This window comes from Dryobates pubescens, chromosome Z, assembly GCF_014839835.1.
Source record: "Dryobates pubescens isolate bDryPub1 chromosome Z, bDryPub1.pri, whole genome shotgun sequence".
Taxonomy (NCBI): Eukaryota; Metazoa; Chordata; class Aves; order Piciformes; family Picidae; genus Dryobates; species Dryobates pubescens.
The window spans coordinates 77014216-77026718 of record NC_071657.1 but is presented as its reverse complement, the minus strand read 5'-3'; the positions used below and the strand labels follow the sequence as shown (position 1 = coordinate 77026718).

Sequence of the window (12503 nt, the reverse complement as noted above, 5' to 3'; positions counted from 1 at the left end):
ATCTTGAGTCCTGTTCTGGGCCCCTCAGTTTAGGAAAGATGTTGAGTTGCTGGAATGTGTCCAGACAAGGGCAACGAAGCTGGGGAGGGCTTTGGAGCACAAGCCCTGTGAGGAGAGACTGAGGGAGCTGGGGTTGCTTAGCCTGGAGAAGAGGAGGCTCAGGGGAGACCTCATTGCTCTCTACAACTACCTGAAGGGAGGTTGTAGCCAGGTGGGGGTTGGTCTCTTCTCCCAGGCAGCCTGTGACAGAACAAGAGCACAGTGTCTCAAGCTGCACCAGGGGAGGTTTAGGCTGGATGCTGGGAAGAAGTTCTTCACAGAAAGAGTGATTGCCCATTGGAATGGGCTGCCCAGGGAGGTGGTGGAATCACCATCACTGGAGGTGTTCAGGAGGAGACTGGATGGGGTGCTTGGTGCCATGGTTTAGTTGATTAGATAGTGTTGGCTGATAGGTTGGACTTGATGATCTCAAAGGTCTTTTCCAACCTGGTTAATTCTATTCTATTCTATTCTATTCTATTCTATTCTATTCTATTCTATTCTATTCTATTCTATTCTATTCTATTCTATGCCTGCTTCACTCTAAAACATAACAAAGCCTGAGAGAGAGTAGGATATATGAAAACAGCACATGGAGAGTACCCTGCTGTGCCTTTCTGAAGGACTATCAGCCTTGCCTGCAGGTTTGAGATTCAGGTCCAAGTGGTTTAGATCCTTGTAAAGATTTTTTCCAAGGAGCTGTGTAGATGTCAGTGTGTTCCTAGTCAAGCCTGATTCGATACTGAAGTCACTCTATGAAAATACAATCAGCTTTCTAATATTGGATTGATTGGAGTTACATGATTTACTGGATTAAATTGTTGACTGCTGAAGGTAAGATTGCTGGGGTTTTGTAATGCATAATCTTGAAGGCTGCAGTTGTTGCTGTGCTGACAATAAGTGTCCATGTAATCAAAGGATGTAGTGGTTGTAGGCTGGAATCACTGATGCCAGTGAGCAGACTCATGCAGTGCAGGATCCTGCTCCTTCCAGTAGTCATTCAGCAGGAGTAGCAATGAGCAGTGATAGTGTCACAGGAATGCTCATTGACACTGACCTTTGTCATCTTTACATTTCCATTTAATACTAATTTACAAGCTCTAATCCAGTGATTAGAAGATTGAAGCCAGATGCCAATGACTGAAAGAGTCATAGAATAAAAAGCCCATAACAGTAATGCCTAAATTGACACTTAGCAGAATGGTTCCATAATACAATTTCCAATGTCACTGAGAGACTAGGCAGTTCCTAAAAGATACAAATTCAGAGTAAGGCAATATTGTGAATAACCTCTACAAATTAAAACTTCAGTATCTGCATTGCTTCTGGAGCTGAGAATTTTAAAGTTTTCTTTTCTAACAGACCACAAATAAATACTGTGTTATCCATTGGATTTCAGGCTGTGGGAAACAAATCTGGGAAAAATGTTTCCAGTGTCAAGCAAAGTGAGAACTAGTCTGTGATTGGTGCTCCTAATTTTAAGCTTACCCAAAAAACTGAAGGATGTATTACCTGCTCTCCAAGTGAGTAGATACATGATGTAGTTGTGAAACTAAGTCCCCTGTCTTCACTGGGATTTCTGCAACAGGAGTCTCACAGTATCAGTAAGGTTGGAAGAGACCCCAAGGATCATTGAGTCCAACCTGTCACCACAGACCTCATGACTAGACCATGGCACCAAGTGCCACGTCCAATCCCCTCTTGAACACCTCCAGGGACGGTGACTCCACCACCTCCCTGGGCAGCACATTCCAATGACGAATGACTCACTCGGTGAAGAATTTTCTCCTCGCCTCAAGTCTATATCTTCCCTGGTGCAGCTTGAGACTGTGTCCCCTTGTTCTGGTGCTGGTTACCTGGGGGAAGAGACCAACCCCTTCCTGGCTACAAGCACCTTTCAGGTAGTTGTAGAGGTCAATGAGGTCACCCCTGAGCCTCCTCTTCTCCAGGCTAAACAATCCCAGCTCCCTCAGCCTCTCCTCATAGTGCTGTGCTCAAGGCTTCTCCCCAGCCTTGTTGCCCTTCTCTGGACACGTTCAAGTGTCTCAGTGTCCTTAAACTGAGGGGCCCAGAACTGGTCACAGGACTCAAGGTGTGGCCTAACCAATGCAGAGTACAGGGGCACAATGACCTCCCTGCTCCTGCTGGCCACACTATTCCTAATGCAGGCCAGGATGCCATTGGCCCTCTTGGCTGCCTGGGCACACTGCTGGCTCATGTTTAGGAGGCTGTCAATCAGCACCCCCAGGTCCCTCTCTGTTTGGCAGCTCTCCAGCCACTCTGACCCCAGCCTGTAGTTCTGCATGGGGTTGTTGTGGCCAAAGTGCAGCACCCGGCACTTGGACTTGTTAAATGCCATCCCATTGGACTCTGCCCATCTGTCCAGTCGGTCGAGGTCCCTCTGCAGAGCCTTTCCACCCTCTAACTGACCAACATCTGCTCCGAACTTGGTGTCATCTGCAAATTTGCTGATGAACTAGCTGATGAAGCTGAGTCTAGCATAATTTCCCCCCTAGCATTTTATCTTCAAATACCACGGACTCACAGCACATTGTTGGCCCTTGGTCAACCTCCCATTCACCAGGACCCCAGGTCCTTTTCCCCTTCACTGCTTTCTAGCAGGCCAGTCCCCAGTCTATCCTGCTCCATGGGGTTGTTCTTTCCCAGGTGCAAGGTTCTACCCTTGCCCTTGTTGAATTTAATTCCATTTTTCCCTGCCCAACTCTCAGCCTAAGTCTGGCTGGATGGCAGCACAACCTGAGGGGATGTCAGCCACTCCACCCATAGAATACATAGAATAGAAAACGTAGAATAAACCAGGTTGGAAGAGACCTTCAAGATCATCATGTCCAACCCATCAACCAATCCAACCCACCTAAACAACTAACCCATGGCACCAAGCACCCCATCAAGTCTCCTCCTGAACACCTTCAATGATGGTGACTCCACCACCTCCCCCAGCAGCCCATTCCAATGGGCAATCACTCTCTCTGTATAGAACTTCTTCCTAACACCCAGTTTTGTGTCATCAGCAAACTTGCTGATGGTGTACTCTCTGTCCTCAGCTAGGTTGTTGATGAATACATTGAATAGCACTAGTCAATTTGGGGGTGGGGAGAGGAATCTAGTTATTTAATAGCTGAGATATGCAAACTAAAGATAAAATATTATTATAAATGCAAATGGTAAAGCACATACATTAAAGCTATTAAATTAAACTAAGTAGAGGTCACGTAATCCCCAAACTAATAGCAGATCATTCAAGAGAAGATTTGTGATGTTCAGGTGTATTCATTTGGAATAGGAGTGATCACCTTTGAAAACCTAGGTTTGTGTGAAATGATGGTAACCACTTCATGATTAAAGGATTTTGTAACCTTTTCATAATTAGTGACAAGCTGTCTGCACATTCATTTATACTTCAAAATGTTTAATAGATGGAGTGTGAAGAAGGAAACAAACCCCATGGATTTCAAACATTTGTTTGGACATTCACCTGCAGAGTTGTCAGTTGCACCCTGAGATAGGACAAGGTGCAATGGATAGAAACTGCAGCACAGGAGGTTCCATCTCAACATGAGGAGGAGCTTCTTCACTGTGAGGGTCACAGAGCCCTGCAACAGGCTACTCTGAGAGGCTGTGGATTCTCCTTCTCTGGAGACTTTTAAGCCCTGTCTGGTTGCATTCCTGTGTGACCTGTGCTGGATTCTATGGTCCTGCTCTGGCAGGGGGGTTGGACTTGATAATCTCCTGAGGTCCCTTCCAACCCTTAACATCCTGTGAGCCTGTGAAACACCTTGAAGTGCCCTGGGTCTGTATCAGAACAACTCTTTGCTGGATTTGGTGTTGTTATTGTTGGCAGGACTGCAAAGCTACATAGAAAGCCTCAATATGATATATAAATTCAACTTAGGTTTTGGTTTGTTGGTTTGTTTTTTTTTTTCCCCTAGGTGAAAATAAATAAATAAATAAATCTTCCCTGGTCAGCTTCAGGAAGAGGCAGCCTGTCTTGTGTGCTGCCTGGGCATTACTATTCATTAAAATAACCTTGCCTTCGTGGTAGCAGCAGGGCTGTAAACAGCCCAGGTTGGATTCTGAGGGGCATCAGAAGAAGAGAAACGTCTGCCTCTGCGAAATAATTTGTTGAGTTGAAGATTATTGTTTTTCATCATGGTGACCCTGACTTGGCTGGCTGGCTGCATATACAGATTAAGATGAATGCAGTTATTCCTTGGCTGAGGTCTGCCTCTTTCAGGGCACATTCTTCCTAATGACATGATTGATAGGCAGTCCCAAATCCAGAGAGGAACTCATTAATCATCTCGCTGACTGAATCCAATCATCTGCTTCACCTGCACACTGATGGACAGGAAAGGATACAATTTGGGTGCTGACACTGATACACTCCTTTGCCAGAGGTCCTCAACTTTCTCAATGTCAGCAGCTAAAGGAGTTTGACAAGAATTTCAGGTTTTCTCTCTATGTGGCATCAAAAGATCAGCCCTAAATGTGCTTTCATTTTAAAAGATCAGTTTCTCTGGAGCTCTTCTGTGAAACCCACCCTAATAACAGAGTGTCACTTGCTTCCACTCAGCAAAGAGCAAAATTATAGTTTGTATTTTTTGGAACTATTTACTCTGTAAGATGTTCTGAGGATGCATATGGAAGCAATATCAGATCTAATGCCCAGCAGCTGGGGAGCATTTCAGGGAGCCTGCAGGGTCAAACAGCAGCTTTCAGCACAGCTACCTTTGCAATCCTGGCACAGTTTCAACACTACACTGCAGCCTACAGAACGCTGACCCAGATTATTGCAGATTTTTGGTTGGGTCCTAACCCTAAACTTTGCTTGGTTGGTTGGGGGTTTTTGTGGGGTTATTTTGTTTGTTGGTTTGGGTTGGGGTTTTGTTGGGTTTGGGGGTTTTTGTTTGGTATTCTGGTGGGATTTTGTTTGTTTGGTGGTGTTTTTTGTTAGTGGGGTTGGGTTGGGTTGAGTTTTGGCCTTTATTTGTGGTTTTGAGGTTTTGCTTGTTTTGGTTCGAGGTTTGTTTGGTTTGGGTTGTTTTATGGTGGTGGTTTTTTTCCTTGGCCTTTGCTTGGGTTTGTTTTGGTTGGTTGTTGTTTGGTTGAGGGTTTTTGTTGCTTTGGTTTGAGGTTTTTTGTTGTTTGGGGATTTTTTTTGGGGGGGGGTTATGTGGGATTTGTTGTTGTTTTTTGGGGGATTTGTTTGGCTCTGTGTGTTTGTGGTTTTGGTTTGTTTGCTAGTTTTGAGTTTTTCAGGTTTGGTTTGGGGTTTTGGGTTTGTTTGGGATTTTTGTTCAGTTTGGTTTTCTTCTGAGTTAGGGGTTTTTGTGTTCCACTTCTAAAAAAAATAAACTACTTTTTGTTTGTTTGTTTGTTTCTAAATTCAGGAAGCTTCCTTAGTATATTTCAAATTAACCCAGTAATCACTGTAGATGGGATAATATAGTCTTACATGTTCTAGACACATTCATGTCAAGGTGCCAAAAAATAGTCATGTTGCAGTTCTCATAATTGAATAAAATAATTAGTGATAGTACTCTCTTCTTAGTACTCTCTTCTTAGTACTCTCTTCTTAGTACTCTCTTCTTAGTACTCTCTTCTTAGTACTCTCTTCTTAGTACTCTCTTCTTAGTACTCTCTTCTTAGTACTCTCTTCTTAGTACTCTCTTCTTAGTACTCTCTTCTTAGTACTCTCTTCTTAGTACTCTCTTCATATTTACTTCTGAACATTTTTTTTTTTTCTCTTAATTTACTTCAAGCTGCCCCAGGGGAAGTTTAGGCTCAAGGTGAGGAGAAAGTTCTTCACTGAGCGAGTCATTCATCATTGGAATGTGCTGCCCAGGGAGGTGGTGGAGTCACCGTCCCTGGAGGTGTTCAAGAGGGGATTGGACTTGGCACTTGGTGCCATGGTCTAGTCATGAGGTCTGTGGTAACAGGTTGGACTTGATGATCTTTGAGGACTCTTCCAACCTTGGTGGTTCTGTGATTCTCAACCATTTTTTTTTCTTCTTACTATTTACTTCTCAACCATTTTTTTTTCTTCTTACTATTTACTTCTCAACCATTTTTTTTCTTCTTACTATTTACTTCTCAACCATTTTTTTTCTTCTTACTATTTACTTCTCAACCATTTTTTTTTTCTTCTTACTATTTACTTCTCAACCATTTTTTTTTCTTCTTACTATTTACTTCTCAACCATTTTTTTTCTTCTTACTATTTACTTCTCAACCATTTTTTTTTTCTTCTTACTATTTACTTCTCAACCATTTTTTTTTTCTTCTTACTATTTACTTCTCAACCATTTTTTTTCTTCTTACTATTTACTTCTCAACCATTTTTTTTTCTCTTACTATTTACTTCTCCATTGTGCTTTCTCAATGTACAATACTAAGCAAGTGCACAGCTGCATGTTTGTATGCAGAGAGAGCAGCCTAGCAATGGTCACAGTTTCAAATGCACATTTTGGAGTAATTTGGACCTGCAACCTCAGATTTTTATTTTTTAATTTGTAGCAGGCTCACAAAAATACTTCCAACAAGAGAGGAAAAAAAAAAAAAAGAGCAACACAGGGCAAAAAAAATTAGTGCAACAAGTGGCAAATAGGTACCTTTAAAATGGTTACCACCATAGCAGTGGGAAGAAAAAGACTTCAGTTTAAAACTTCTAACCTATACTTAGAGTAATGGCTACCTTCCTGACATGTTAATTATGCTTTAATATCTGCAGCGACAGGCAGAGAAAAATGTACAAAAGATCAAATGCAAATGCCAGTTCTAGCAGCAAAGATACTTCTCCAGTGGGAAAAGGGGAGGGGGGGCAGAAAGAATATTTGCTGCTTGTGTGTCCTTAAAGAGTGTTTTGTGTCTTCATTTTTTGAATGAAAGCAATTAAAATTTGATTAATGAAAAAATAAAACCCCACCTTATTTAGCTTTTATTATACACTTATGTAGTGGCCTATGAAGTGTATATGCAACAATATTTGTTGAGTGCAACCCACATCTTGAAAAGTGGTGGGTTTTTTTTAGCATGTGATTTTTCCATTAATATTTTGTATTAGTAATCTGTGTTTTAACATGGCTGTTTATTCATATTTTGTCTTTATCGTGAGGTTAGAGTAATATTTTGTCTTTTGAATGTGACTTTTTATTAATAGTCATATTTTTGAACATGAATTTGTATTAATATTTGTGCCTTTGAACTGGACTATTTGTATTTTTGTATTTGTATTAATATTTGCACTTTTTAACATGGCTTTCCATTAATGTTTTCACTTTTGAACATGGCTGGTTTTATTAACATGACTTTCTAGTAATATCTGTATTTTTAACATGACTTGTGTTCATGTCTGTGTTTTTGAACATGACTATGTTTTAACATGTCTTTATTTTTTGACATGGCTTAGTATTTTTTACTTTGTATTAATATTTGTAATTTTCAACACGACTGTTTATTTGTACTTTCAGCATTACTTTATATTTGATCATGACTTAGTGTCTTAGTCTTTGTATTTTTGAACATGACATTGTCTTAATCTTTTTATTTTTGAACATTATTTTTTTAACATGACTTCGTGTTTTTTAATATGGCTTTTTATTTATATTTTTATTTTTAGCATAATTTTGAATTAACATTAGTACTTATAACATGGCTTTAATAGTTGTATTTTTTGAGCGTGACCTTGTATTGATAGTCTGCATTTTAGAAGCCTAACTGAAGAACATTTGTGTCTTTCCTGTGTTCTAGTGCCTCAGCCACAGGAGAAGGTGCGACGTTAGAGGAAGGAGGCATTGCACTTGGAGTCACTGAGCAGAAAATAAACATGATGGTCCTGGATATCTGCCACAAACCAGGTGGCAGCGAGTACCTGAGGCAAATTTATCACATCATCCGGCTCAATGAGGTAGGGAAACGGCCTTTTTACCGAGCAATTAGGTGTGTACTGGCCTGAGGCAGCGTCTGCTGGCAGCTAAGGGTTAGTCAAGGAGGTGATAATCCTTCTTAAAGTCAATATGAGATCCAATATTGTGTTGTAATAGAATCCATTCAGTTTAGGCTTTTCTGCATTTGTACGGGGGGGGGAGGAAAAGATGACTTTATGGGAAACAGTGTAGATTTTTATTTATGTATGGCTCATAAACCTCCTTCAGACTCATATTGCAGACCATAGATGCATTCCTAGGAGATAAAAAAAAACAACCAACCAAACAAAAAAACCCAACACTTCAACTTTTTTTTTTTTTTTTTTTAAATTAGCAAGGCTAGTGAAAAATCAGCTGCTACAGGAAGTAAAATTAAATGTGGTAAATAAATGCCGATTTTGAAAAAGGGGGGGTGAAAATGCACAAAACAACTCTTCAGCTGCACTGGGGAAGAAAATGCATCCATGTGGAAAACCTTACTTAAATCTGGACAACTCTGTTCAGGTACAAGTGAAACCGCAGCCAACACATTCAGTTTTGTTTGCTGCTTGTGGAATTTAGGCAATGTAAAAAAGAATTATCTAAGGCAGTACTAGATTGCCCCAAGTTACCAAAAGCATGCTGAATTTATGCACTAAAATAAACATAGGTTTGCTTAGACTGTGGTAATTAAGAGTGTTTTGTTTATTAGCTTTAATTGCTAGGTTGCTGTACCTTGAGTGCATAAGCAGGTGCTGTTAAGATCATTGCAAGTGGTTATAATAAAATGTTAAATAATGCAAATATAATCATAGGCCAAGATTTTTCTTTTGTTGGTTATTTTTTTCCTCTTCTAAAATAAACAGAAAGTAAAAACCAAAACAAATAAACAAACAAAGGAAACCCACCCAAAAACCTGGTTTGTCTGAAGGCAATAGGGAGCAGCTCTGTCCTGGCACTGTGCTGCTGAAAATCAGATCAACTGTTTAGTTCCCAAGTACAGGCTTAAAAGCAACCTTTATGCACCTGCGTTTGGAAGCTTTAGAAGCAAAGGTAGAGATGGCAACCCAGTATTAATACAATACAGAGTCTTTTCAAGTTTCATCTCAAACAATTAAGTGGTTCAGGAAATGAAGTGAAAATTATTACTGTAAAAACAGTTCAAACAAAACCTTTTCACCTGGAGCATATTCAGGAGTACTCTTAAGTATAAAGGAGCTGGGGGAGTGGGGGGGTGGAGGGGAAGATGATGAGCAAGACCTCCCAAAATAGCACATAATCCCCTAGTCAGGCCAGTCACCAAGGGATATGCAGCCTTGAATCATTATTCTGCCTGGTGTAGGCCAGGGAATTGGATCTGCTGCATCTCCCACATCCAGACTGATTCCCCAAACCATTAGTTGCCATCATGGAACTCTGTCCCTTTCCTCATTGGAGTTGTTCTGCCTTGTAGAAATTACTGTTAGGAAAAAAAATAAATAAATGGAAAAAAAAAAAATCCATTCTGTTACTTCTGGGGTCAAAAATAGAATCAAACTCTACCAAAAAGTGTAGAATGCCCATACTGGGTTCTGAAGACCCTGATCCAAGGTCTGACTCCTGTGAGTATTTGGTTATTTATACGAAGTGGAGCAGCTCCAATAGGAGGTAAGAGGCTGAGAGAATTAGTTGAAAGAGGGACTTCAGCCTGGCTTTCCACATCCCAGGTGTCTCTCCTTGAATTTCTGCAGCTACTAAGAGCTTTGTTAAATATAGAACATTTCTCAGTGGAAAAAACTGTCTTGTTTTTTTTTTTTTTCTGTAAAGAAGAAAAAAAGTCTTCACAGAAGGGCTTAGCAGTGTTGTTTCAAATTGCCTTTGAAACCATCGCAGAACGTTTTAATGCTTAGCTTGGTGTTATGATAATGCACTTTTCAGTATCGTTTTTCGTGTTTTTCATGACTTAGATCATGTTTAATGTTCATGACTACCAAGAATTAGATTTGATTGTCTGTTCAAAAGTCCCTCCTTTTGTTTGGAGACTCCTTGGACTGTCAGGGGATCGTGTTCTTAAAATTAGTTTGGAGATCTTTATGCTGCTGTGCTTAATAATTGTGTGTGAACAGAGAACAAAATGATGAGACAGAAAATTGTTGTCCTCAATAATTTTCCTTGGGAAAGAAGGTGGGGGAAAACAAAAAAAAAAAAGTAGATTCTTACAGGCTGTCTTTGGAAATAGAGCTATGATGTTATAAAAATCTATAATAGATACTGTAGAACTGAAAACAGCCTACAGACCTTCCTGTATTTATCAGGAAGAATAATCATTTTTAAAAGCATTTTTGACTAATAGCTGCCAAAGAGAAACCAACTCTCCTGAGCTGTCAGACTCAATCATATTCTGTCTACTTGGTTGCATGCCCAGTCAGTGATCGTGAGGATAGAGCTCACATGTCCACAAACGTGGTTTCACTTCTATCTTTAGTTCTCATTTTTGAAACTTGACCCTTTCAGGGGTCTGCAATCTGTACTGTACTTCTAAAAGAGTTCTTAAAGTAGTGCATTTACTGTTGGTGAATAAATCTCTTTGTTGAAATGTAAACCCACAATCTTGCAGGCGGAAAAACGCCTGTACTAGGGGGCGAGCTGTATGCTACCTGAAACGTTCAAACACAGACAGTGATTTCCAGCATTTCTGCTTAAAAGCCAACAGAATCTGCTTCTGCTGGCACTGGGACACCCAGAGGGCTGGGCTGCTTGACAGCTGTCCACAGACTTTGTGAAAATGAATGAGTAGCAGGCAGAACATTAATGAAAAAAAAAAATGGTAAATGTATATAAATGTCTTTTAAATTCACAGAATGGTTTAGGTTGGAAAGGACTGTGAAGATCATACAGTTCCAAACCCTCTGTCATGGGCAGGGACACTTCCCACCAGCCCAGGCTGCTCAAGGTTTCATCCGACTTGGCCTTGAACACCTCCAGGGAGAGGACCCCCCTCACCATGACTTTAAAAATCTTTGTTATGGCATGAAGTCATGAGTGAGGGAGGAAAAAACCTCAAAACCACACCAAAAAAACCCAACAGGTATTTTTGTAGGATGAGAAAATACAGGTAATTTTACAGAATCACAGAATCAACATGGTTGGAAAAGACCTCAGAGATCATCAAGTCACCTATCACCCAACACCTCATGACTAACTAAACCATGGCTTCAAGTGCCATGTCCAATCCCTTTTGGAACACCTCCAGGGACAGTGACTCCACCACCTACCTGGGCAGCCCATTCCAATGACAAATAACTCTGTGAAGAACTTTCTCCTCACCTAGAGCCTGAACTTCCCCTGGTGCAGCTTGAGGAAGGAATTTTAATTTCTTCCCCCAAAGGGTGGTCTCCTTCTCTGGAGACTTTCTAAACCTGCCTGGAGGCATTCCTGTACAGAATACCCTGGCTGAGCCTGCTTTGGCAGGAGGGGTTGGTCTCTGGATGTCATTTACAACCTCTGATGATCTGTGATTCTATTGTCAAGACCTGTCCCAGGCTGCCCAGGGCAGTGGTGGAGTCCCCATTTCTGGAAGGCTTTCAAAGCTGTGTACATGTGATGCTGAGGGACCTGGTTTCGTGGTGATCTGGCAGTGCTGGGTGCTTTATGATTTTAAAGGTCTCTTCCACCCAAAACAATTCTGTTTGATTTAGGGTGTGTTTTCAAGCTGGATTACACATAAACAAAAATAAAAATCACTGACTTTTTTTTTCTTTTAAATTGAATACACTTAGATTATTTTGTGATTGTCTTAGGCTGTCCTGACAATTGGATGGAACTGGCAGAGACAATCCTGTTCTTTCTCTTGCCCTTGTGCTTCCTGGCTCCTAGCCCCCCCCACTTTGTACTAGTGCTAGAAATCCTGTGGCTTGTTTATCTGGCTGAAACCTTCCTCTTTTTTTTCTGGCTGATTTCACAGCATATGCTAGTGCCAACACAAGGGAGAAACAGCTACAGTCTGTGTGGGTTGGGAGGAAACTTGTGCCTTTCAGGCCACAGCACAGTTGAATCAGGTTATACCGATGATGAAACTATTCTTTAAAGACCCTCTGAGGAGCACAGGGTACCTGGAAAGGTAGATTAGAGGTTACCTTCACCTTTGCCTGATAATTCTTATCATCTCAATAGTACTGCGAAGTAACAGGAGTTTGGGCATCCACCCATCTTAATGAAGACTCACCTTGAGTGCCTGCTCAATGTTGTGGCATTCCTATCGTTATGGACTTCATTTTCATAACAATAAACTGCTTAATCACAGTAGTCCTTCCACAGCAAATGGATCTGTAAGTGTTTCATTACCCAGCTCTTTATAAAATGGTTCTGTTTAATCAAAACACTTTATTGGCATGCAGTGGTGATTTATTTACACAGTAGTTTAAGAAGTGAAAACAGAAAAGACTGTGGCCAAAATAATCACACGTCTGTTGCAGTATAGTTTCTGAAATTGCCATTTAAATCATAAATGAGTTTTAGTCTTTGATTGCTTAAACGATTAAAAATTGTTTAAGAGGTGGG

The 12503-nt window shown here is 40.7% G+C and overlaps 1 protein-coding gene across 1 annotated transcript in view; it reads left to right on the top strand.

The window, feature by feature from the left end:
• KIAA0825 (KIAA0825 ortholog) overlaps positions 1-12503 on the top strand; it is a 347912-nt gene that overhangs the window by 159520 nt on the left and 175889 nt on the right. Inside the window, exon 17 of the mRNA XM_054177960.1 lies at positions 7810-7966. Coding sequence (XP_054033935.1) covers positions 7810-7966 — 157 coding nt within the window. The remainder of the gene's footprint in view (positions 1-7809; positions 7967-12503) is intronic.